At 45.8% G+C, this 26928-nt stretch overlaps 2 protein-coding genes across 12 annotated transcripts in view; both read right to left on the bottom strand.

The window, feature by feature from the left end:
• Nucleotides 1-2205: 2205 nt before the first annotated feature.
• Nucleotides 2206-21747, bottom strand: LOC119215237 (pecanex-like protein 3). Of its 5 annotated transcripts, none has more exons than XM_037467221.2 (36): nucleotides 21516-21747; nucleotides 20098-20572; nucleotides 19007-19215; nucleotides 18834-18939; nucleotides 18622-18661; nucleotides 18344-18439; nucleotides 16332-18083; nucleotides 15581-15710; nucleotides 15140-15309; nucleotides 14469-14526; nucleotides 14215-14374; nucleotides 13908-14065; nucleotides 13663-13816; nucleotides 13514-13546; nucleotides 13246-13417; nucleotides 12920-13030; nucleotides 12715-12806; nucleotides 12507-12616; nucleotides 12146-12251; nucleotides 11971-12063; nucleotides 11705-11855; nucleotides 11070-11214; nucleotides 10516-10693; nucleotides 10273-10381; nucleotides 10028-10157; nucleotides 9891-9949; nucleotides 9573-9788; nucleotides 8172-8425; nucleotides 7723-7953; nucleotides 7222-7325; nucleotides 6988-7135; nucleotides 6679-6909; nucleotides 6289-6563; nucleotides 6043-6212; nucleotides 5414-5820; nucleotides 2206-4757 (listed from the first exon to the last, which is right to left on the bottom strand). In XM_037467221.2, the coding sequence occupies exons 2-36, from the start codon at nucleotides 20248-20250 to the stop codon at nucleotides 4605-4607; spliced, it is 6864 nt and encodes a 2287-aa protein (XP_037323118.2). In that variant the 5' UTR covers nucleotides 20251-20572; nucleotides 21516-21747; the 3' UTR covers nucleotides 2206-4604. The 5 variants fall into 5 exon arrangements, with proteins under 5 accessions (XP_037323118.2, XP_062414025.1, XP_062414027.1 ...); XM_062558041.1 differs by having other exon boundaries at nucleotides 21384-21747; XM_062558043.1 differs by having other exon boundaries at nucleotides 14215-14368; nucleotides 20098-21747.
• A 2102-nt stretch (nucleotides 21748-23849) lies between these two features.
• LOC119215696 (neurexin-2) overlaps nucleotides 23850-26928 on the bottom strand; it is a 72884-nt gene continuing 69805 nt past the window's right edge. For all 7 annotated transcript variants that reach the window (XM_037468063.2, XM_037468065.2, XM_037468062.2 and 4 more), the window contains one exon: nucleotides 23850-26460. In XM_037468063.2, coding sequence (XP_037323960.2) covers nucleotides 25658-26460 — 803 coding nt within the window. In that variant the 3' untranslated portion in view covers nucleotides 23850-25657. The remainder of the gene's footprint in view (nucleotides 26461-26928) is intronic.

The following is a 26928-nucleotide window of genomic DNA, read 5'->3' on the forward strand; positions in this document are numbered from 1 at the left end:
CAATCCCAAGGTCTAATATGAGAAACGGACACAATGAGGCATGTGGTTGAATAGCACAAGGGAACAACTGAACGGCTGCAGGCTCCAACCTGCTGTCTGAGGTTGTGGGTTCATGCCCCTTCATGCAGACATCACTTCTGCTTTGAAAGAGTTTTGCGGTTTGAGTAGCAGTCTCAAGGTTAAATACAACAAACAAAGGATTGGTTAGTGTCTGGTGAAGTAGCACAGCGGAAGAGCTGCTGCCACAAGCCTGCACTGCACTTGAAGGTTGTGGGTTCAAGCCCAGTCTTGAGTTTGAGCCTTTGGCTTTACTTCAGGTTTGAGTAGCAATCACAAGGTTAAATACGGGAAACAAAGGGTTGGTTAGTGTGTGGTGAAGTAGCACAGCGGAAGAGCTGCTGCCACAAGCCTGCACTGTATTTGAAGGTTGTGGGTTCAAGCCCAGATGTGGAAATAGCATTTAAAACAGTTTTAAAGTTTAACTCACATGCTCAAGGTTAAATAGGAGAATCAAAGTTGGCAAAATGTGACCAGGACTGGTAGTGTAGGGGTGCAAGAAGGAGCCGAAAGCCTCTGTAAGCGCCGCCAGTGGGTTCAAATCCCGCTCCTGCCAAGTCTTGAGCGCACTACCGCGGAGGTAGTAGTGGGGGCATTGTCCCCACTGGTTGTTTCAGAGAAGTGATCCCTGGGGGTTATGCAGAAACACAAGGTGTGTTCACTTGAGTTATGATGGCATTGTCAAGAATGATGAAGAATCTTTTGAATGATGATGAATTTGATGTTAATTGCTAATTAAGCTTTTATCACTTATTAGCCATGCTACATAGCCTATAGGGTTCCACCTTTTTGACGGGAGAGAAGGCCGGATGAGTCAGTAAAGATGAGCAGATGTGTCTCATTCAGTGGTCACACTGACATGAAACTTATTACAGCCTCTGAGGGCATTTTTTTAAGACAATCACATGTTTGTCTACTTCAGGGCATCCTGTGGACAACCTTAAACTGTTAAAATTTGTTTACCCTTTTTAGTGCATCCACCCTCCAATTCTCTGTTACATTCAAATTCAACTCACTTGTGCCTTTACCAATGCAGGAAGGATGATGAGCATGGTTGATCCTCCAAGATGCACCAATCCGTCTCTGGGGTAATATCCCATTATGATTTTTTAGAAATGTCAGTTACCCAAAACTAAAAAAGGATTTAGGAAGAGCCACCATGTCCCTTAAGGGTTGAACCCAGATAAGGTTTAAAGTACAGAAATTTGGGGCATTTGGCATTAGTGACAGGGACGTGTAGGTTGCTCCATCCAAGATCCAAGATCATTCCAGTTATGTCATGGGAAAAAAAATATTGTGAAAAAAGTCAAAATATGTAGGGACAAAAAAGATTTTTTTTTAAAATTAGGTCAATATATATATATATATATATATATACATACATACATACATATATACACACACACACACACACACACATACTTTCTCATTGAATTGAATGAGAAAATATGTCGACTGTGCTCTATAACTTTTTCATGACCCTTTTCACAAACATGACCTTCAGTGAATAGCGGACACAAGAAGCCAATCGGCGCTTCCTTTGGGGTCGCTGGGCTCAACTGTAGAGACGGGATTAGGAGGTCAGACATCCTGCTGCTCCTTCACCTCAGAGGCCTCATGCTTCTGATGAGGACGCCTCCCTCTTAAAAAGGTTTCCAGGTACCTTGTAAGGGATCCATATCTCATCTAAGCTGGGAAGGCCTCGCTTCCCTCACTTGTTGCACCAAATGAAAGAAGAAAAAAACGGAACATAGAAAAAAAAAAAAAAATGAAACCGCATGCAAATAACTGCATGTTTTTTTTACCCAAAACGGTAGTCAAGTTTGCATCTCCGGAAAGGGGAGACTCGAGGTATCCATGGATCCCATTTTAATTCCGATATGTTGAAATAAACCGCCACCATAGTTTTCCCTCATTAAACAGTTGCTTAAGCTTGTTATATTGCCTCCTTCCCGGCATCGCGGTCGGTACGGACACTTTTCTAGTTTCGTGACGGCGTGTCTTCAGGAAGGGAATCTGCAGATCTCAGCACCACAGTACTAAAGCTGGGTATTTTAACATTCCAATTAGGGTTCAATGCAAAGTCATGATTACCCGTGCAAAGTGTTTAACTGAAAATGGAATTACTCACAGCAGTTGATTTGCAAACAATGACACAAAAAACTTTAATTTAAATAGAAGAAAAAAAAAATCACATAAAAAAAACAAAAAAAAAACTGTACAGAACATTGAACATCCACTTTAAGTTCTTAAATAAAAGACCTCCCCTCCTAAAATGATAAAGCGGGATGGTGTATGATACATTTTGTGCAAAAGTATTAGATTTTTCCCCAAACAGCACATTTCAACTTGAAAAGTGCCTCTCCAAAAAGATCTCCCTTCTGATGAACACAAAGGGTCATCCACCAATTCCAACATAGTGTCTTAAATGTAAAATAACCAAAAATCGAATAATAATAAAATAGATTTGTATTTTAAATATATATTTATATAAGAAACATGCTGTACATAAGAAATCCCTTTTGACACCCAGATCTGTCTGTTGTGCTTTCCACACTCCCAGCAAAGAAACGACACACATTGCTCCCCGTTGCTTTGGAAACAAGACGACTGTAGCAAAAAAAAAAAAAAAAAAAAAAAGCACATCAGAAAGTCTATTTTCCTGAGTCAAGGGAGGTGTTTCGTGAAGGATACTGACGCACTTTGCACCATTCGCAGCGTTATAGCAGAACCTTTTTTAAAAGCCCTCCTTCAGGCGGTACATTTCTTTCCAATTATAGACCCTGAGAACGGTGGCCTCCTCTCAAGTTTCCTAGAGGGGAAGAAAACAACTAATTCATAATAATTCAAGCATTGCAGCAAACGTGTGGGGACAACGCCACTGAATGCGGGAGGAATTTGGTCGACTGCCGTCTCCTTGTTGCTTCAACCCCTCAAATTGGGTTTTAACTTGCATTTTGCAGCGGAGGGGGGAGAAACGCATACAGGACTGGGAAAGAAACCAAACTTAAGTAATTTATCAGAAATACTTCCAGTTTTACTGTATTACAAAATAATAAAAAAAAGACGGCCATCGGCGAGATGATACAAATGTGATGACACATTGAGGGAGGGGTCGAGGTGCAGTTAACAGAAGGCATATTTCCAATTCGATACATCACACCATTGTTGACAAACTCAAGTTAGATATCTGTGAGACAATATTAGTCAAATAAATATTCCACCTTTGCTTTCGGTATTAAACTTTGTTTATTTCCAACTAAAACGCTGGATTTGACTGTTGTAGAAACAGCAGCAGTAGTAGTGGGTGTATTATTAGTAGCAGGAGATGCAGAAGCAGTAGTATAGTAACGGGAGGGCCGTCCTGCAGGCAAAGAACACAAAGCAGCCTGGGTCCCTTATATCGAGCAAGTAATGAGCCGAGTGGATCCGATCAGTCAGGCTGTCGTTGATCCAAAAATCCCCCCCAAAAAATAAACTTGGTGCACCTTAAATACAGAGGAACTTGTGATTCTTCAAGTATTAAAATAGAGGACATTCCACTCACCAAAAAAAGGCTTTGAGTTTCTAACACTCCTAGGTTGTAGCTTTGTGATCAACACAATTTCCAAAGATTGGAATCCAGAGTCCTCCCACTGCTGTGGGTCGCTAGTCAGATTCAGGACTCAAGTCCAGGCCTAAATAGAATGTAAACTAGCGGTCAAAGCACCACATTTTGGCTGGGACGGAAAGGAGTTTTTTTTTTTTTTTTAAACCCTGAAACTCGATCCAAGACAGAACTGTTGACGTCGTCAGGCACCTCTGTAGGAAATAGAACCAGAGAACATGGATGACATTTTGGTAGGGCATGTTTTTTCTTTTCTTTTCTTGTTGAAGGTGTGTAATGTGCAGGGAAGGAGAAGCGGAGACTCCAGAAAATGTGAACTATTAAATAAGGACACACAACTGCGGTCAAGTTGGGAAAAGCTAAACAAGGCTTAACGTGGTTTCCACATATCCTTCACTTCACATACAGCAGTAATGTGTTTGTCTTTTTTTGATTGGTAACGCAAAAAACAAACAAAAAAAAAAACGGCTGCTGCAGAAGTCAAGTAATAGAGCGTTAGAAACGGTCATCAATTCTCCTGTATAGAAAAGTATTCACGGCTCAAGCAAAATATTCCATATAATTGCACCTGCCTTTCACTAATGTCACCAGCAAAAGGTTGTCAGGAAACAAAGTTAAGAATATCATCAGGAGCAAAGGATGAAAAGCTGAATTAACAGGATGGCTGAAATCCCGACATCATCCGATGTGCATCAGTTCTGAGAGTTATCCAACGCTTTCCCTCCTTTGGCCGACAAGTAAACAGGAAAAACGCGTCTGACCCAACGCGTGCAGTATCGCAGTGGGCCGCTGAGCGCGTCCAAGGAGAGCTGACGGAGACACAGACAGTGGCGTGGGCGAGCCGGGTCCGGTCCGGTCCAGACTGGGACGTGTACATTTTGTAGCATAAGCCTTTCTGCAAAGCCCGTCACTGTGGGCCACGCCCCCCCCCAGTGCAGACTCAGCGCAGGTGCTCGAGTAAAGGCAGCTCTGTGGATTCCTCTCGGGGGGTGGGGGGGTCCCCTGCAGTGGGCAGGGTTGGATCCATCATCTGAGAAGCCCCCAGGGGATCTTGTGTCCGACTGGTGTCTTGAAAGGGCGCAGGAAGAGTTGGCTGTAAAAGAGGTTTTTGAAAAGTTAATTCCAGGAAAGTTAGCACAGAAAAACACAATGAACCAAGAAGGAAAAAAAAAGACTGCAGAAGAGAACAATCAATAGATAATAAATAACGCTCATGGATTCAGTTTTTTTCATCGATTAAATGTGTCTTGTGGCATGTTGTGGAGCAGGATTTTGAATGCTTAATTAAAAGGACGCATTCACATTTGACCTCATCCCTAAATGAATAAAAAAAAAAAACATTCGAACATAGTTTGGGAAGTTATGCTCCATTTTTTTTTAAACATAGTCTAATCTCAATGCTACATCGCCTTTTGCCAACCGGCAACCCCCATTGAACAACTTCAAACCCACACGTGGCCAATATACCAAATTCTAGCATCACAAAAGAAAAAAAACTGATCTAAAAAGCTACTTCTTCTATATGGACTGAGAAACTGAAGTTACGTATGAGTACACACGCACACACACACACACACACACACACACACACACACACACACACACACACACACACACACACACACACACACACACACACACACACACACACACACACACACACACACACACACACACACACACACACACACACACACACACACACACACACACACACACACACACACACACACACAGCAGCCTTCTCACCTGTGTGCGTATGGTCTGTACCGCTCCTCCTTCCCCCTCCACTGCAGCCGGCCCGTTAAAGCCCTTCCTGCCTGAAAAGCTCCACTTGCTGAAGTGGCTCTCGTAGTGCAGCCCGCTGACCTGGCCGAGGCCGGCCCGCTGGCCCGCCCTGTGACCCGAGTGCTCGAGGAGGCTCGCCGGGCAGAAGCGCTCCGAGCCCGGCAGAGAAGGCGGAGCCACGGAGGTGCTGAAGGAGAGCTGCGAGCTGGAGAGCTGCTGGCCCAGGAGACCCTGGATGGAGGACGTTCGCTGTAGGGAGGTGAGCAGTCCCGCCTCCATCCTGCCCTCTGATTGGCTGAGCAGAGCTAATGGGAGAGGCTGAGGGTGGTGAGGCCAGCTGTGGGTTGGACCTACGGGGTTGTCTGTACCTGAAATACAATTGCATTTATTTAATTTTACTTAATTAAAAGGGCTTTCAAACAATGCAAAGGCAGGGCATGAATTGCTTATAATATATCTGCATCACGTTAATGGCCACCTCAAAAAATGTAAGCATTGTTGAATCTTAATGAAAGTGAAACTATTTTAGATTTTATCTTAATAACTTAATAATCCGATTGATATAAACACAGGTTTGTTTCAGGACTTACCCATGGAAGGCTGGACAGCGGTAACGTGTGGCTGTGGCAGGCCAGAGGCCGGAGTACTCTGCGTGGTGTGAACGGCCGGGTTGGTGGAGATGGAGATGGAGCCGCCCCCGCAGTCCGAATCCTCGATGTTTCCTCCACTGTTGCAGCCGGCCCCACAGCCTTTCTGTAACCTGCAGAGGGACCAATGTTACACCCATGATGTCCCCCCCCCCCCCCCCCCTAGCAGCCTCCATTTAGACCACCTACCTGTCCCAGCTACTGATGAGCCAGGCGTAGATGTTGTGTGGGCTGACCGGCCCTCCCCACACAGACCGCAGCTGGCCGTGCCCCCCGGCGTACGAGGTGGTGAGAGGGGACACGTAGATGGGGTAGCCAATGGGCTGGTCACACGAGGAGTTGATCATGTTCCTCAGGGCCTGCTTAGCATTTTGAATGCTGCCGCGCTCTGGGTTACGGTTGCGCAGGAAAACCAGCTCCTGCTGCTGCCCCGCCCACAGCCCACGCACACACTCTCTGTTCACCTGTGGGGGATGGGGAGGAGCAGCGGATAGAGGTCAGCAGGGTGCAGGGATGGAATCTTGGACAAAAAGCAAATCCATTAAAAAAAAAAAAAGCACTAGGAGAGTGGGCACTGACCTTGATGACCCTGAAGCTGAGGAACCTCTTGTTCAGCATGATGATCTTGTACTCGTCGCTCCCGTCGTCCATGATGTGGCGCAACGCCAGCAGCGAAGGCATGTTTGCTAGGATGGCGCTGCGCCACACGGGGTCCCCCTCGTGAGATATCAACATCTTCTCTTCATTGGCCGTGATGGCGTCGTACAGAACCGCAGGATCCTCATACTCGTCTGGAGACGTGAAGTGGTCCTGAGGATGAATACAGGGTTTATTCTCAGTTCAGGGACAGAGCCGTCACCGGTCTCCCGCCAGGCCCTCTCCTCCTACCTGATGCAATTTGAGGGACATACGAACTCCCGGCGCCACAACTCGGTTCAGCAGGTCCATATCTGCAAACACCCATTCGTCCCTCGGAGATGTGATGCGAAAGTCTCCCTTGAAAAGTGCATGAAGGCCATAGAGAAATGGCTCCAAGCTGTCAAACAGATAAACAACAAGTCTTGCATACCGGGTAGTGACGCGTGGAATTTGCCAGTGAGAGATACGGCGGTGTGGTCGTACCTTGCAGACATGCTGTGGGAGGCCGTCCCCAGAGCTCGTCTGCCCAGGATGCACAGCCCGAAACACAGGTTGACAAGTGGAGAATCTCTTTCACAAGTCACCGGCTGCAACACAAGGAAGACGTTCAGATAAATGATCAAACATTTATTCTGCAATTACTACGGATTGTTTTTAATTCAAATTTTATCAGACGACAAATTAAAATTTCTGATAATAGAATAGTGATGTCTTTCTTGTGTCTATTTTCTGCTTTGAAAACCCCCCCAAAAGACTTGGACCATAGCCGTCATACTAGTTATCCTGTAGGGCTGAAAAGAAAAACAATCTGCTCCTAGCTTCATTCAGTAAAGTATCCTCCCCGGACGTAGAACCCCATAATCTCACTCTAAAAATATTCTCTATAATTACAGAAACGTTCTCATATTCTCTTTTAGGCCCCGTTTGTGCGTAAATGAGACCCCTGAGCTATGTGTGATTGAAGGGGAAAGGCTGGAGTCTCACCGTTTGACGCCGGCTGTTGCAGTACTGAATCCAGTCCAGGTAAATCATACAGAAAGACAAGGCGGTGATGCCAGAGGCTCTGTGGTCGTAGTCCTCATCGATGTTCAGGTTGAAAGTGGGGTCACTGTCTACGTAGTTGGATCCAAAACAGGGCCGTAGAGCCTCCTGAATGGTCTCATTAGTCAGCCACTCGTCCATCTTAGATGACCGACTCACGTAGTAGATGATGCTCTGAGGGAATACACACGCGAGCAGAATATTAAAGCATCCTCAAAGCATTTGAACTTGAGGCTACTGGCTACAATTTCAGTTAACATTTCAACACGGCAGTCTGCAATGTATTGCTACGGGATCTGACCCAACAGTGTACATAAAAGCAATGTGTGCAGGAAATCATTACAGCAACGGGAACCGTTTAAAACCAGGAATCATCAAGACCAACGGCTTACCTTGACATAATAAGTGATGAGGATCTTACGCAGGTCGAACACCTGCAACATGGAGGCTGCATTGTTGTCGCTGATACTGTAGCCCTCTAGCACATACTTGGTGGCGGCCACCTCCCAGGCCAGCCAGCGCTGTCCGAAGGCGGCGTTGAATGACAACATGTGAGGAAGGTGACCAGGTTCACAGCAGCAGCAGCCCTCGTCCTCCTCTACTCCTTCCGTGATGGCCTCTACCTCCCTCTGCTGACAGTAGGTACCTAGACGGATGTGGGACAGATCAGCTGCAGAGCAGATCCAAGCATCGCACAAGGATTGGCCAGCCAACGTCTGTTATGTGCCCCCTGAAGCTTCACAAGGAACTGAGACTATATTTGCAACACTTCTCAACCAGCTAGGAAGTCTCTGTTGTTACTTTGCAGCGACTGGCTCTAGTGGCTCCAGCCGTGTCAGCTCAACAGCCCTCCCTGCCCGGCCTTCTGGGGCTTTGATCCTGGGGCCTGCTGTGCCCCTCTGTGTGCGCAGCGACGGGCCCCCTTGTTCCCAGCATGAATCACGGTGTAATCTGCTGCGGTGTTACAAACCAGTCGGCATCACCATGCGGTGTGAGGCACTTAATTCACTGTGGCGTTCAGATTTATACAACATATGTGCAAATCATTACTTTATTTAATAGAGCTCAGTGTAAAAATACTACAAAACAGGTAAAAGTTGTGCATTCAAAATATTACTTGCAGTTGGCAAGGGTGGAGGTAATTTAACTACTTAATATAAACTTGTTTATGAACCATGACTTAGAAAGACATGCTTTGTGGAGTCAATAGGATTCTGCAAAGTAGCCTAACTAGAAACGAACATTGTCAATTCAAGTTAGAATAATATTCCTTTTGAGATATAATCGACTAAAAGACATGAAATACAACGTAATTATATGAAGTATATTACAAGGACCTCAAATCTTGGTACTTGAGTAGCCTAAATGTACTTAGTTTTGTTCCACTGCTAGCGGAGCACAAAGTTCTTCATCGATCAAACCTCTTCATTCTGCTCTCTAAGTGCAGCGGATCGATGCATTTAACATTAAAGTGTTTTAATGCTACCCCAGACTCCCCTTGATGTACGCTCCACCCTAGAAGCCAGCTCTATATTCATCAACGTCTCTAGAGAATGTCGTACAACAACATTTTGTTATATTATACTATTGACCCCCACCAGAGCCTGATTTCTATGAATAAAATTACCATTCTTGAGAATACTCAACGGACACCCACCCGACTCAAATTGAGCTTTTTCTATAAGCTCAGTGTTTCCCCTAACATTATAACAGGGGCCCTGAAGAGACCTAGGGGAAACCTTGAAGCTACAAACATTGTCTGTCAGACCCCCCCATCATCCTTCACCGCTGACCTCTGAATTCGAGACCCCTCAGCTGGAAGGTGACCAGGCCGTTGCCGATCTCGACTATGTGCACCAGAGCGTTGAGGTAGTCCGAGGCGAGGATGAAGCAGTCGCCTGTGGTGTAGTTGCCCCAGCGGCCGAGCAGCAGGTCCCCACACAGGCTGTGCTGCAGAGAGCGCGTCAAGTGCTCGTAGAAAATAGAGTTCAGATTGTTGTCGTCGGCCCCTTTAAAGAAAATAATAAATAAAATAAAGACCTCCATAGCAACGAAACGAGATCTCCATAGCAACAGAAAGAAAAGTAAATGAGTTAGATAGAGAGGAGTACCTGGGTTGCGGTCTAACTGGGTGGCCAGTCTGGTGTTGGAATGATCAACGCGCTTGGTGCTGCAAACATTACAAAGTAGCATTAGAAATGAACATCTCCCGTTTGCAAAAAGAAAGAGAAAAACGTTGCAAACAAACTTGTAGTCTCTCTCCCAGAATTTGACCGGTCTTGTGTACGAAGTGACAAACACCGCACTGCCGAGGACAGGATTGAGAGGGGTAGAAAAAATCGCGGAAAAGATGGCCTGGACAAAGAGTACAGCCGAGTCTGAAGTAACATGAGTTAGGGATTTCTCTCTGTGTTCGGCTTGTATTATGCAGTCATAAAAAAGGAAACCAGTTAACAAAATCAAAATAAACAATCAGAGAAAGCTGAAGGATACGGGGAACAGCGAATGGTTGAGCGAAGGCATGGAAGGCAGAGCCCCAGGTGATCTGCCAGGGGGCAATGTAAGTCAACACAAAGCGCAGCTTGTACAGCAGGTCCCACATCTGAGAATTCAAAAAGGACAAACAACCTTTCAAAGTTATCCTTTTATAACAAGATGTCCGAGGTACAACATAAACAAAATGAAAAATTATTTAATATCTGTAATACAATTCTAAGACAACAGGTTGTTCCTTACCTTGCTGAAGAGAATGGACATGAAGTAGTAGTCGATTAGGAAGGTCTCCGAAAAGTGTGGATAGTCAAACTGGAAGAAGAGTGTGGTGAAGCAGAGTGTGACGTACTGCTGCGACGGAGCACAGAAAGATGAACGCAGCAACTTCATGCCTGCTACTGAGATGAACAGAGCTCGGCTGCTGGGAAAAAGATGGAGAGAGATCAGACATCAGTGACACTGATCGAGTAAGGGATCAAAAAAGATTCAAGCAGAGTGTGTGAATTTATAAAGCTTCTGCAATGAAGTGACAGTCTGCCATGCCTCTTCTGTATTTACCTCTACAGAGACCACAGGTTACAAGATGAAGGGGGGGGGGGGGGGGGGGGGGGGGACAGATAGTAATGAGAGAATACATTGCATGCATCTTGCGCTACTGAGATAAACCTGCAGGTAGGAATACAGCGGGGGGTGCTTCATCGTGTCCATGAGTTTGATGTGCTGCAGATCCACCCCCCCACCAGTGGAGAGGAGACGGACAGAGTGAAATGTAAAAGACAGGATGAGGAGGGGCTTACTAGATGTCCAAATCTTTGTGGTTCTGTGCCACGGTTCGAGCTTCTGACGTGAGGGAGTTGAGCACCACAGCCGGATAGATGAAATATTTCTCCACACACTGAAGCCACGCGTACAGCTTCTCAAACCACATCAGCTGAGCAGCATCTGGGGCAAACAAAAACAAAACAAAAAAAACCCATTTGGCACACTTGTTGAGGATGATTCACGGTCCAAACACTACATGGTGTTCCGTCTTAAAAATATCACACAGCTGTAAAAATAAACCTGGCGGAAAGTTATTTGAACTGAAAAATGTTTTACACGAGGTTTATGAACTGGTTATGTGGTTGTACCATTTCTGACATCCCGAGAATCCCAACAACTAAAAAAAAAAAAAAAGCCTTGAAATAAAAGGACAAAATGTGTTGGTCTATTTGATTCAGTGAATTCAGGACCATTCATATGGTTGAGTTGTTTTGTTGAGTAGCACATGTGTGATATTTGAAATACGCAGCCGTTCTATTGCTCACACATAATCTGTGAAGCTCAAAGATATTTCTGAAGAGCACTTCAAATAGAAACCTCACTGCTCTTCATTGACTGTGCTTATAATGTTCCAGTTGTTCACACAGGTATTGGAAGGTCTTTCACTCACCTCGGACCTCAAACTGACTGTACTCTTTTGAGCGGAGCACAGGGTGAGCCAGGCAGAACCATGGCAGCTGCTTGCGGAGCTGAGGCAGGAGATAGTGCGTGATGAAGCCCACAACTCCGGCCAGGATGTACAGGACGAAGCTGAGAGCAGGCTGTGATAATCCGCAAAAAATGAAGGGAAATTAGCAGGAACAAAAAAATAAAAAATCCCTGGACATTTTAGTGAATTCAGGAATGTCAATAAGTCCTAAATTAGCTCCAACTAACTTGAAGAGCGATGAAAACTGTGCTGGCACTGATGGCGAAGGTAATCACAGCCATAAGGGGACACATGACGAGGTCTGAATGAAGAATCTCTCTCTGCAAGAAGTCAGTGAGATGGCAAAAGACTGTAAAAAAGAACTTTAAACTGAATGTGAAACTGGTGAGGAGGGATCTTTACCACAGAGCTACGCAGCTTCTCAGGCAGAGGGTCCTTGATCTCCAAAGGGGGTTCTTCTGGCGTTCGGTTCTCCAACTCTGGGAATAATTTAGACTTGACCAGTGACCTGATGTTAAGGGAAAAAGATAAAAAGAGGGACGGTGAGAAATGAAACGTAAAACTGAGGGGGAACATCAAAGTTCAGGCGCACTTTGGTTTGTTCTGTTGTGTTTTGGCAGCATTCAGAGCCTTTTACATTATTGGTGTAGTGTATAAGTGGGAGGAGGTGAGCCAATTTAGTAATGAGACACTTCCTGAAAATCTATTGATACAAGAAGAGTATTCTGGCCTTGATTGCCAGTCTGAAACACAAAGTACTGACCACAGGATGGTGGGGTCACTGCTTTGGCGGCTGAGGTGGTAGGATAAGGCCAGGAGTAGGCCACAGAACACAGAGAACAGTACTGGCACATGGGCGTCCCCCCACGGTGCCTAATGTGAACAAACAAAACATTCAATTAGGGATTTTCAACATCGATTCCAACTAAAACCACGGGGGGGGGGGGGGAAGAAATAGATGTTCCACTTACGTTAATCGCACCAAGGCAAAATCCATACAGCAGAGACGCCACCACCATGCTGCGAATGAGGCTGAACAGAGAGGAGAGGGGGCTGGTGGTGGCTTAGGAAAGCGACAGAGAGAGAAGATGAGAAACAAACCTCTAAGACACCCGATCTGGTCTGAGGATGAGGATGAACACTCTCTCTCCCCTGCACATCATCCTCTGTTCTTACCAGTTCCACCAAAAATGTGCATGTCGATCTGCTCCAGCAGACACATCACAAAAGTGTTGACCTGAGGTAGCAACCCGAACAGGAAAATGACCGGGAAACACAAGGCAAACACTGTTGGACATAGAAAGGGGAAAAAAGGTTAAAAGGCTAAAAGAAAAAAAAAAAAGAAAAAATGACACTGAGAAACACAAAGAAAACCACTAAATCAATGAGCTTGGTGTAACTTTAAACACATTGTGCAGGAGTAGTTTTAAACTTATAATAGTGTTAGCAGGTGTGGTGACCTGAACACCAGGTGCCCTAAAATGTTATCTTTTTAAACCAACCGATGAGCATATCCCTGACACAGAGCAGGAAATGTGCAGAGAAGAAGGTGACGCCGTAGAGGGCGAAGGGTTGCACGCTGCCGGAGCGCCCCGACAGGTCAAAGATCCAGATCATCACACTGCACAGGCAAAAGTAGACCGGTCGACTGTACACGATGATCCAGTTATGGCCCTGTTTATTAACAGACAAAATAATAATGAATAACAACAACGAGGGGGGCATGCGATTGTTATTGTAGCGCTTAAAAGAGGTGTAACCAGGACTCACGTGCATGGGCGAGGCTGCATCTGGTTGCACACTCTGAAAGAAAGAGGCAGGGGTATTAGGCCTCACACTGTTTATGTTTATATATTGTTTTAGAAGCATTTCCTATTTAATGTATGATGATAAATTATGAGTAAGATGAGGTGAGGCACCTTCAATAAGGAGTACTGGCAGCTGGCAATGACCAGGCAGAACTGGAAGACCCAGATGTCCCTGAAGAAGTCCTGGAGCAGCAGGAGGAACCCCAGGAAGGCCACCAGGCTGGCGAGCACCACGGCGAACACGTTCTCTGCCACACGACGGTTCCTGGTAACAGCAGATAAATCTGTATTAGTACAACTTCATGACAATGCTTTGGTCCTACCATTTAGCTGCTTTCTATTAATAATAAACACACCTGTCCAACAGGGCCAGGAGAGCCAGTCGATCGTATCGAACCCTCAGCCACTTTCCAGGCAGCACCCAAAAGCGATAGTACTGTTTGGGTTTGGCTTTCTCCTCAATCATCAGAGTGTTTTCCTGGGACTCTTGTGGAGACTCGTGATCCAGATCAAACTAAGGATGAGGCAAGAAATCAGTGATTCATTCAGACAAAGAGGCAACAAGGAGAACCTGTGATAGTTTCCCTTCAGGCAGAGAGAGTCCTGACTTATTGAGCTGACTTTCTACCGGGGTACAATCTGCCACATCAAAGACCTGCTAACCTCAGGCATTTCCAGAGGCACCCTGCGCACCTGCATGCCCTGTAAAACCACGGGCCTCGGCTGCAGCATGGAGAGGACCGGTGCCCCTTCCTGGACCTCTGTGGAAGTGAAGCTGGAAGACTGGGACTGTCTCTCCCTCTCTCTCTCCCTCTCCCTCTCCCTGCAAGCGTGAAAAAGCGATACAATAATTTTTAGTGACTTCCGAACAGCAAATGAACAAAAAAATTAATAAAAGGGACAAAACTAAAACGTACTGAAATGGGTCCTCGTATCCGCCTCCAGAAGGTCCAAATGTGTAGGACCTCTTGACTCCTGTTTAAAACAGACAGGAAATTGAAAACTTACGACACGATATAATTATTGTAGAAGTAACACGCAATTGATTTGTCTCCCCCAGACACACACACCTTTTTAACTTGACTTAATGCATTAACTCAATGCATAACTTAAACATAGCAGGAAATCTTAATGAGTATAGGAAAATAAAAAGTAAAAAAACTCTAGATACTTTAAATTTAGATCTCTGCAATTAGTGAGCATCTTTCCATGAAATTTCCTTCAATTTCTGTTCTTTAAAAAGGATTTCTTAAAGCCTTTTCTCCATTTTTGCTCATATATGCATCTCTAACCTTTGCCGTTAAAAAATGGAAAGGTTCATCTTCTATTCCTGGTGAGAGTAAATTTAAAGTAAAATGTCTTCATCATTGCATCGTCATGGTGACAACAAGATACAAGAAAGTCATTGAACCGGCCAAAGTATTAGTCCTGCACACAATATATAACTTTCTCGCGAAACTAACAGCTTTTGTGCTGTAGCGCTACATTTCAAATGGACAGACTTGAGCGTGGCATCAATCTTCCCATTAAACCGAATAAGCACATTTCCCCAAAATGTTGAACTGGTCCTTTACAGCCAGCGACTCACCGCTCTCGTCAAAGAAATAGTGCACGGCGCCCTCAGATGTGTCGTCGAAGGTGGAGGCCTCATGGATACCGCTCCGGGGCAGGAGAAGTGAGGAGGCGAATTGTAAGGCCGAGGGAAGCGTGCGGGTGCGTGAATGAGAGGAGGTGCGCGCCCGCTGGAGGTCCTGCAGGCTTCAGGGGACAGAAAGCACCAGTTGAGTAACGGTGTGTAACTGAAATGTGTTACGCCTATACCTCCTCAATGGAAGTTCATTGTTATTCATTCCGCCAAAACATGTGGAGAATATACATTTAATGGCCCTTGAATTAAGATTACAAATTCTCATTTCCATCAAATGCAAACTTTTCCATAGTATTTCAGAACCAAAGACTAGTGCTGGAAGGCAGAAATAATGCAGAGCGTCAGATTCAAGCCTCTCTCAGGTCTGGGCAACTGACAAACCTTGGAGGGGAGCCCATGGTGGAGGGGGGAGGTGTCGGGTTGCTCCCTGCATTGTGTCTCCGGCGGATGGCCTGGGTCCTCTTAACACTGCTCACTGAGTCCTGTTTGCCTCCATCCTCTGCAGCCATTGCTGCAGAAGGGGGGGGGGGGGGGGTTATCGGTTACATCAATGCAGCGGTTGAAATTACAGCATCAACATACGGGTCACAGTACATCGGACAAGCGCCCCAATTCTGGGTTTTACTTTTGGCTATTGGAACAATTCCTTTTACCAACGTAGGTATGCAAAGCAGACATTGAAAAGTATCCCGAATGCCTCATTGATGAAACTGTGGGCGATTATTCATTCAACATGATCTCATGTCTGTTTTTTTCTGTACCCTCGGTAAATCCAATCTAGGCTACCGCCACAAAAAAATTCTTGCACCTACAAAATCACCACCAACCTCGAGCAAACATGTTTATAGTCGACCCTTGTGGCTATTAGGCAAGAGCCTATTTAGATAAGGTACATATTTCCTTTGTCATCCAATTCGTAGATAACGTTGAACAATCGGGTTTTTATTATAAATCAATTATTTACAGCCAATAATATTAGTTACTCTAAAAGGGCACGCGTTCCCGAACAGGCACAGACATGAGGCATAAAGGAGAGCACTGTAAGCAGCATTATTTCGGGGGAAGGCAAAAGGACCCATCCTGGAACTCAGATAGGCCCCGGTAGAACTAAAACATGGTTACACCGGCTCACCTCCTCCCACGGCTCCCTCTTCCAGCAGCTCTTCGGCCCGCCAGCTGATCTGGTTGCCGGTCCAAGAGCCCCCAAGAGAATCCAGCCGATGATGATGATGGTGGTGGTGGTGGTGGTGAAGATGAGCCCCCGGGAAGCCGTCGGTATGGATGGTGCGGTCCTCCAGGTCGGACTTGGAGGTGGTGAGCGTGCGGGCCGCCGGGGTCGAGGCGGAGGGCATCGCGAGCAGAGTGGAGGGCGGAGCCGCTGCGTTGCTCTGGCCCCCGCCCGCCTCGTCCATGCTCAGCACCCTCGCGTGAGTCTTGGCGCTGGCCGTGCTCGAAGAGCGCTGAGCGGCGCGGGGGTGGGAGGGGCCGGCGGCCTCAGGTAGAGCCCCTTCCCTCGGGGCAGGCAGTTGGGCACCAGCAGGGTGCTGGGACGCAGGACCAGCGTTGGCGAGGTCGGGGGAGTAGCAGGAGGTAGAGGAGCTGGAGTCGTCGTCGTCCTCATCTGAACTGTATCGGCGCTGAGAGCCGAGGCTCGATCCAGCGCTCATGTCGCTGCCGTCGTCGTCGTCGTCGCTGGAATCCTCAAACAAACTCTCGCTGTAGGCCTTGGCGCCCAGTCGGCTGCGCACGGGGATGTAATCTCTGTGTTGTCTGTGACTGTGGGGACGTCTGTAAGAGCCACAGTCAAAACTACTGCTTCCGGCTCCGGCTCGCCGCCGCGGAGCTTTCCTACGGCCCGGCCGGTGGCCCACGCTACTGCCGCTGGCCCGCAACAGCTTCAAGTCTTTGGGGCGCACCACCTGCTGGGCCTGCAGGGCAGGCTGGTCAGACAGTAAAAAGGGGGTGGAGGATATGGGCAAAGCCGGCTCGGAACACACCAGACCCAGGGCCAGCCCGGACGGTACCGAGTTGGCCTGCCGAGGTGGGGGTAGGGGCGGGACCGAGGCTTTTCGGTCTGAATCGCAAACCTCCGAGCGGCCACTACTCGAAGGGGAAGAGTTCTGGCGAGGACGGGACCGCGCAAGGTCACAGGGTACGGGGGACAAATCCTCTCCTTCAACAAGTGTCCTGTCCAGCCCTTGGCTGAGGGAGAATTCTTTGGAAGGGGAGCGCAGCAGGACGCTGTCTGACAGGTTGTCGGTATCACTTCCACCCTCTTCTTCCGGGTCTTCCGAGGGCTTTGGGATGATAAAACCTACCGCTGGTGCCGAGGCAGAAGCCTGTCCGTCTGCAGGGCCGTGCTGGCTGAGCGAAGGGCTTTCCAGCTGAGTGGAATCCGTTTTTTCACTGCGGTAACTGCTGACGGTGCTCAGGGTCTCGCGGTCCGTGGTGGCTCCGCCCGCACTGAAGCAGCTGTCTGTGGATCCGGCAGCCAGCGCTACCCCACTGCGGCTGCCTGGATGCTCGGTCCCGGGCGCAAAGACGACAGGGTCGAGCCCCAAACCCAACAGATTTTCACTCAGCTCCTCACTTAAGCTGCTCTTTATAAGTGGACTAAGGGGAGTGTCCCGCAAACTCTCAGATTCAGCAGATGGGCCGAGGGGAGAATAAGACCCCAACCCCTTGTCCAATTGCTCTGGTGGCTCCTCCAATTCCTGCAACAGTTCTTTCTCGCCTCCATCTTCTTGACTGGAGGGCGAAGGGGGGATTGACAGGCAGACTCCAGGTTCTCCAAATCCAGCTGACATTCCAGATACTCCCATAAGACCTGGGAAATCCCCTCCCAGAGCAGCAGCAATGCAGGACTGGACCACGCTGGGGGTCCCTGTACAGAAAGACAGGTCAACAAGAGTAGACCTGTGTTAAAAAGCTATAACCGACCCAGAGCTTTTAGTCTTTTATCAGAAATTAATTTATTCATCCCAATGGGACGATATTAAAGGCCACAGCTACACTGGGATGTGCACAGTTTAGGTGCGCTCATGCCCCCCCCCCCCAGGGAGCAAATACGTTCTAATGCTAAGTGTAGAAAGTGTTCAGAGTGTACGATGCTCCTTCGTGGTCAGGGAATACTAGCAGACTTACGAATGGTGTCCTGGGACTTCTGTCCTGGGACCTCCCGGTGAGCATGCGTAACAATCCCGTTATTGCTTCCTTGTTCACGCATTAGCTCTCTGATATCTGAGGTAAAAAAGGTAAGCGGTCACAAAAATAGTGCATAATCAACACAGGCTAAATTTAGAAGCTCCAAATCAATATTGTAAGGACACTAACAGCGAAGGTTCATAATGATGTGAATACATAGGTCTACAATATAAAACTGGCCATTCTGGTTCCCAGAATGGAAACATTTGGATACTCACTATTGGCGCCTCTTGTATCCTCCAGCTGGGGCAAGAACTCCTAAACAAGGACAAAAAAAATAAAACATGCTTATTTATTAGTACAGACACATCAGAATGAGAGACTTCTTGTAAGAGCCATATTAATGTAAAAACAAATAGAATTGAAATTGATGAAGGGAGCAGAATGGAGACTTAAAAAAAGAAAACAAATAAAAGACGGTGAACCTCACCGACACCTGGTTCAATCCACACAGAGAGTGTTGGGAGCTACAGCGCACCGGAGGTGTTGAGTTGACCTTCCGAAACACAGTCATCTCTACACCAACATGACTCTCCCTGTGAAGAAGTTACACATAAGTAAAAGGCTTCTGCCCGTTATGACTCATAAAAGCCAGCTACTTACCGGCGCCGATTCCCATCATGGACACCCGAAACTTCATCTCCTTCTTCTGTTCTCGGGGCTTCCGCTGTGAGTGAGGCGTGCTTCTTCTCTACGATCTCCCCGAGGTCAAACATAGTGTGAAGACGGTAGTTCACCACCTTAATGGCTGTGAAAAAGACTGCCACCACGGCAGAGTACACGCCCGCAACCACCAAGCTGGCGGGGAGAGCCTGAGACGGAGGGAAGAAGACGGCATTTAAGACTGGATGTGGAAATTAGACAACGCAGCTCACATCAAGGAGTGAGTGCCTGCCGTTACTTCAATAGTGGAGGTCTAACTGTAAATTGCAGAAAAGAGTAAGGTAATAGTGAAAGCTAATTCTTATTGCTCGTGTCAAATACGGAGCTTATATACAACTGAACTATACATTTGTGTCTTACCAAAGAGGATATAAATTCTAATGTAAACTATGTATTAATATCATTTATAAAAGGTTATCTTAGATGTTTTTCTCATTCATAAACATTTAGCCATCCATATCCACATATATTCCAGCCAATTCACTCTTCTCACATGGTTTATAACAATGACTTGTGAAGCAAATGCAAGACATTCTTACCCCTCCTGTCAGTAGTGAAGATTAGAGATTTCTTTTGGTCTACTTTAAACTAACTCATTTGCAGCAGATGTTTAAAATGTACATTTTGACGTGGTACCTTTCATTTCCAATTCTAATGTCAAATGTCAAACAGTGTGAAGAATTATGTTGGACCTGTCCGGTTGTCTGACTACTTGTGCTGCTGCCCTACTGAGCTCTGCTGCCACCCACATTGTATCATAAAGTTGGGGGGCTGAAAATGAACACAGTTCATATAATTAATGGGGAAAAGATTTTGAGATAATTGAATTACCTTTTAAATGCCACCTTTACCGATGCAAATAGGGCCGCATTGGAACATGCCTAAGCTGAGATTGTTCGTGTAGTTAGCATTATTACAGAACTGAAAAGGTAATTAAATGTTTTCAAACATCAGGTGTGACTGATTTCCTTGGTGCCTTCTGTTTCTTGGGGGACAAACTCTAAATCAACCTGCTGTGAAAACATTCTTACCATGTAGAGCAGAAAGGGGAAGGCCAGGAGAAATATCCAAAGGTAGAGGTGGAAGCAGTTGGAGAACGTGCTCTGGTGTGGGTCCACATACCAGCCTCCCGTGAGCGAAGCCCACACACCCTGCCGCAAGATCTGAAGCGCTTGGGAACCCATCTTCACCGTGGGGGGGCAGTCACCCGAGGACCGGAACGCTCAAAAAACTGTGCAGCAGTTCAAGCCACAGTGTCTTATGTCTACGATGGCACTTCCATTGGGGATGGCAGGTTAACCAAGACGGTTTCATCAAGGACAACAGTTCTGGGTCACGGATACGTTGACTTCAGTTGAGGTCAAGAGTCCTTTCATATTCCCGTGCCAGTATGGGCTCTCTCCCTGCACCAGTTTTGCCCTGCTCAAGCCTAATCCTTTTTGGATAACCGGGAGAGTGACTTTTTGGCACAATGGTAACCCACTGAACGTAAGAAAAAAAGTTCATCTGAAAGAAAGATCACAACTGGTTTGCTTCTCACATGTAGCCAACATTAAACACACTGCAAATCACACAATAACTTCAAATGTGTTAGAAATGCCCAGGTTTACATATTACATTAGTAGCGTTGGAGAAAAGTTTGGTTTTAATTATGTATCATGCATAGCTGTAAAGAAGGACGTACTGACACATGCTGACGTCACAATGATTAGAATCAAGTGAGAGTTAAGTGTTTCAATGGATGTCTTCAACCCAGGATTACATAACATGGCGTTATTTGCTCCAGCCATCATATTTAAAAACAGGATGACAGAGCTTAAAACGCCCTGCTCGCACGTCAAGGCCAGTGCTCTGCCAGCTAAGGTTAGATTAAGTTTTCTGATTGACATTAGCGAGCTAGCAGACAACTTAGCCTAGCTCTCGCATCTCCCCCCCCTTCCATTTATGATCGGCAAAGTGCGCCCCGATGCACCACCAACGCCTCCGATCCCCTCTGTTCAATACAGAAACATGACTGAGAGCAGCGGCACACTGGCGGACAAACGAGCAACACCAGCAGGCTGTTGGCTCCCAGCTAGCTAACGCTAGGCCGGATGTACCAGCACCTCAAGTAGGGTACGGTCCCCGTGGTTAGCCGGGGAACGTTTACCGTAACCCCAGCCCACAAAAAAAACAAGTTAGCACAACCGGCCGAAGGTTGGGTAAACGTTGGTTGCTCGTCATGAGCTAACGGTTGCTTTTTGGATTTGATTGTCCTCGCGGGGAAATCGTTTTTTTCCCCTTTCTTTTCCTAAATGTACACCCCAGCGACGCTTACAGTCGGCGTTAGTTGTCCAGCTCGCCTCATTACCCTCCTTCCGCGTCCAGTCCTTGCCAAATCTCAGAGCCGTTTCCTTCTCGGGATGCTAGCGAGCCAAGCAATCGCCTGTCCAAAAAAATTGTGGCTTACTTTTTGTTGTCGTTGGCTAACTTCTCATCGCGGTGTGAAAGCCCCCTCGTCGTCTTTGGCGTTAAGGGGGGCGCACGTGCAACGCGGGGGGGCTTGTCTCATGATGAACGACAGCTGCTTCTCGGCATTAAACGCTGCCTACGTTAAAAGGTCCCAAGAAGCTAACTAGCTAGCTCACTGGGTAGCTAGCGCGAGCTAACAACTAGTTGACACACACGCGCACGGACGTACGCAAGCACGCACGCACGCACAAAGAGCGATCAAATGGGAGCGAGAGAGAGAGATGCCCGAGGCTCTGATTGGCCGTATACGCTGACGTCATGGGCAGGGTGTTATTCTGTTTTATTCTTTTTCAAAATGTCCTTCTCATATTGTAATGCTGTTAAATTCAGATTCTGCTTAAATGACATCAGCTATTGTAAATATTTTATAATTAGATAAATTAACAGTGAACCTGAGCTACAGGGTGTTTAGCACCAGCAGGGGATATGTGCTCCTCACCTGTGTGAGGTATAGTTCAGCAAAAACTATTGGGATTTGATCTAATTGCTAGAAAAATAGTCCCAAAGGGTCAACGTTTGTTAATTAAAAAAAAGCCTTTGTCTCGTGATTTTTTTGTTTCCTTTCAACAGAAGCTTTTGCTGACCGCACACAAATTGGAAATCCCCCAACAGATGTTTTGCTGAATTAGGCTTTGGAAGTGTCAGCAATGCTCAGTGGTGGCTCATCATGTCGTGCAACCACTCTGCTCGGAACCAAATGTCAGCGCAGATCAGACTAGACCTGCACTGACACCACACCTCAGTTAGCCACAGGATTGTTCCCCATCAGTCTCAGAACAAGAAGGTCTAATGGGACAGCTGACCCTGCTGGCTTGAAATACAAGCCCTCCAAATGTTTGTCTTTGGCGATAAACCTCAGCCGCTCTCACAGAATAAATGATGGCCGCTTTAGTGAGGGCAACGAGAGCCTGGGCCTCCCATCACTCTCCCGGTTAAGTGACGTGGACCTACGAGTTGACACTTTTCTCCATCTCACAGTTCCTTGAGTTCTCAGCAGGGGGTAGTCAAACAACACAAAACATGTTGCTCCTGACAAGCAAACTGATGGTGGTTGAGGATGTTATGCAGAATGCTGTTTTTTTTTTACTGGAAATAATGAGCATGTAGGGACACAAAGCAATCCAGAGGGCAAGAGTAATTAAATGATTGTAGCACTTTGGGATAATGAGATATTTTGCCTTGATTTGTGCAGTGTATATATAACACAATTTGTGCTGTAAATAATACATATAGATAGTATACTGTAATGTTAACGGGAAAAAAAGCAATTCAAATTCGACAAACTGATTAATGTAGTAGACTGACAACATGCTGTAAATGTCATTATTGGTAAGGTATGGCTTTCTGGTTAATGAGTTATTTTACATATAAAAGCAGTTCTCCAGTAATATAACATTGCTGATGTTAGTAAACTGCAGAGACTGATGGAAAAGAACAAATGAACAAAATCACTGCAACAGAGGCTATGCTGACTTTATAGTCCCCCAATATAGGTCAAGCTCTCACAATGCTGGCTCCATCACCACCCACAATTTAATATGATGGTGTTTCCCTATGCCTGGCAGACGACCACATGTTGTTACTACACCTTTGTTAAAAATGTACTCAAATTATTTCTCTTTCAATGGCTGCGGCCTGAACTTATCACACGGTGCTGTGAATCATAAGTGGCCTTAACCACGATTCAAACGGCTGCATGTTTGGGATGTTTAAAGCTTCATGTGTTAAACCCAATCAAATATTTTTGTTTAAAATTGGAGACCTGATTTAGAGAGCAGCAGGTGTAAGGTGCAGCAGGAACAATTAAACCTTTCATAGTATAATGAACACTGGACGTTCAGGCATCACTAACACACCAGAGCTACACAGCGCCCGAGGGAAGAGAGAGAGATGATGATGAAACTGAGCTGTAAGACAGATTTTTAAAATTCATTAAGACCTGCAATCTAATGTAAAATCCATGTTAAACACCTTAACATGCATTTTTAGCAAGGTGCAACTCCTAAAAAATTGCTTCATCGATAATTCATTGTGTTTCTTTTGTCCTAAAAGATTCACAACTTCCAAAGCGGAATGACGAGTAGGCAGATAAGTACATCACATTCATTTAAGAAAATGGTGGACGTATACCTTTATTTATACCATAATTGTACCTGAAACCCTAATTCAGTTAGCTTTGAATTCCTTTTTGTCTGTGTTCAATAATAAAAGGCAAATAAAGTATATTTTTCTTTGTTGGATCTAAAAAGAAAAGCAACACACAACGCAGGTGTGTACAAAGTATATAATCAAGTGTATTTTCATCTTTATCCACGTTCTGTACATATATTAAGATCCATTTCACATGAACACTATACAATAGCAATGAGTGAGGAATGGAATATTTTCTGAACGCTGAGCAGCTCATGTTAAACGGCACTTTCATAAAAAATAACAGGAAATCACATATTATGAATAAGTAAATGTAGACATAATTCAACAGAGAAAATGGCTTTATATTATCAGATCCATTGAGCAACAGATTCAGCACATAAAAAAATCCACATTGCGACAAAAAAACATGTTTTTTCCATCCTTGTGTTTTCTCTGCATAATGTAATCTGTAAATTACGTAAAAAGAAAAGGTATTTGTGGCTATCTGAGGAAAGTGTGCTTTTTGTCTGGATTTAAGTAAAAGGCAATCTAAAATGTAATGTGTCAAGAAGAGTGGTAACAAGATACATCAAATATCAGAGAAATATCAATACGATTCACAAACTTTCAATTATTCATCTCATAGAATAGTCTTTTAGTAACTGATATAAAATACAATACATGTTTGGCTGCTTTACAAGGATTATCTATTTCTCAAAGATATGTTTACATTTTCTTTGTGCTTTTTGAACGATCCCAGCACAGCTTTCAGAAAGGAGATCCAGATGATCCAACCTCGGCTGAGGCAGGTCGCTGCAAGAAGATGAACCTCTAACCGAAGTTCCCCCCAAAATCCTGTGAAGTTCGGGCCGCACCATTGGGATGTTGTTGCGCCATTGTGTATGTGTGTGTGTATGTGTGTGTGTGTGTGTGTGTGTGTGTGTGTGGGGGGGGGGGGGGGGGGGGGGGGCATCTTGCACGTTCTTTTAATCCACACCTGTTCTTCTCTTTACACAATGCCTTTTCTATCCGCTAACCTCTATATGTACATTTATAAGCAATGTTTACAGAGAAATACCTTTACCAGCGTGTACTGACGTATTGTCACACTGTTCATAATCTTCCCCACTTTGAGTACTGGCAGGCAAAACCGACACCTCACATGAAAAGTGTTTCGGATCCATCAAACTGTAATGTCCACTGCCTGCTTTATATTGGGTGTTTCAATATTCCCTGTAAAAAATGCTGTCTTCTTCTCTTGGAGAGCTAAATATCATGCTTCATTTGCGATACTGCACTAGCAACATAATACCACATCTTGTTGACAGAGGAAGAGTGACTGAGGCGTTTTAAAACCACACAACATGGAGACGGCCGAGATGGTGTCTAATCCAAATATAAGGGCTTTTGTTTTAAGTGTGGTCGGACTTACTGCGCTGCTTTCCGCTTATCTAACATAAAAAAATGAAATAACTGGTTCTGCTTCATATATCATAATGGGGACGTTGGGACTTGAGATACAGCGTTACAAAGAAGTACAAAGAAAACATTTAGGCAAATCTGTCCGGATGTTCTCAGCACTTTCTTCACTGTACCATGCTATGTACAAAGCCTCTGCCTAGCTCATTGAAGACACAAAAAAAAAGATACTCTTTCAAAGAATCAGTGGATACAGACAAAGTGCACATTGTGAACCACATAATTAGTCAGATCATGTCTAGTATATGAGGATTTCATCACAAATAGGAGCTGGGCAACCTTGACTTTTATAAAAGAAATGGGTTGAAAGTGGTTGTCGAAAGCAAGCGTCGCTTTGTGCTGTCGTTTTTTTTTTTTTTGTGGCCTGTGAAATTTCTCTGATGGTCGACCCGACGAAATCAACAGCGAAACGAGTGAATCTCTACCCGTCCTCTTGTCTCAGTCCGCACTTCTCTCATTTCCCCTTTCTCAGACGTAATATTCTTTGTCTTTGTTCTTTTTGCCCTTTGTGATAGCCTTAGCCACCGAGGCCGTCGCCGTGCTTTTGTCTTTGACCACGGCTCCGTTACCCTCCACGGTGGAGTTGACGGCAAAACTGTTGCTCTGGTCTGTCTGGTAGGAGCCCTCGTCCCGGTTGCGGTACTTGTACATGGCGTAGAGGAGGATAAGAATGCAGAGAGCAGCAGCAGCCACGATACCAACCACCATCCCCGTGGTGCTACTGGCCTCCCTGATCACCTCCACGGCACCGGGTGGGCTCTTTTCATCAGAGGCAGTGGGGTTGGCTGTGGGCACATGGGGAAAATTGGGGGGGTAAGTTAGTCCCGGTGTGTTTCGGGAGGATGGAGGAGGAGGCGGCAGGAGCACCTGGTCGCGGGTGTTCATTTTGCCTGCGGGGATGTGGAGCTGGTCAGGGTTAGTGGTGGGAACATAAGGAGGTAAGGGGCGGGGTTTCCGGGCTCCACCCTCACCGGCGGTGGGGGGTGGAGGAAGGACTGTCCTGTCAGTGACCATTGGGGATTTGTTATTGTAAAAGTCTTCGTCGTCTGATTCCGTCATTTCCCCAGAGCCAAAGGCTGAGACCTCCATCGGGTCACCGCAGTCCTCCTGGTCCGGGGGGCAGGAAGGGTGAGGAGGGAGTATCAGGGACTCTTTGGTGGTTTCAAGTGGGGATAGGAGGGTTGGGGGAGGAGGGATGACAGGATAACGGGTGGCGATGGATGGGGGCTCAAGGGAATCCACTGTTATTATAGGCAACACTAATTCCCCTCCTAGAAAGGAAACAGAAAAGGTAGGGAATCCTAAATTAGAACAGCATTAAAATGTAAATTCTGCCATTAAAGTTGAGCTCGTTAAAAAATAGGCCCAATCAGATCACGATGTGGAATATTACTGACGGATTAAACAAGTATTAGCTGGCTCATCAGTGATAATATTCATAGTGGGTTAAATATTATCAAGTTGACTTCTATAATCAAGATTATTTATGACGTTTGGGGACACAAAGAGAAAACTAATTGAAAGCAGAATTCTTGAACGGCAAATGCAGATCTAAACTGTTCTAAATGTAGTCAACGTGTGCGTGATGATTGATAACGCATAATATTGGGAAAAAATAAATAAGAGGACACAGCAAAAACATTGAAGAGCTCACATGTAGACACAAACATAGAGGGTGACCCATGGAAGGTGGCAGCTGAATGAAGAGCATTTGATAAACAGAGCAGACAATGAGCAGA

Source organism: Pungitius pungitius, chromosome 16 (assembly GCF_949316345.1).
Source record: "Pungitius pungitius chromosome 16, fPunPun2.1, whole genome shotgun sequence".
Lineage (NCBI taxonomy): Eukaryota > Metazoa > Chordata > Actinopteri > Perciformes > Gasterosteidae > Pungitius > Pungitius pungitius.

Bases quoted from the DNA above. Each gene is read 5' to 3' on its own strand.
- LOC119215237 (XM_037467221.2), bottom strand. From the start codon at position 20,250: ATGGGTTCCCAAGCGCTTCAGATCTTGCGGCAGGGTGTGTGGGCTTCG. The intron at 18,084-18,343 runs GTAAGTCTGCTA...CTTTCTGTACAG, and splicing joins GAAGTCCCAGGACACCATTC to GGACCCCCAGCGTGGTCCAG. The intron at 9,789-9,890 runs GTACTCCTCTCT...TTTTCTTTAAAG, and splicing joins CCAGTTAGACCGCAACCCAG to GGGCCGACGACAACAATCTG.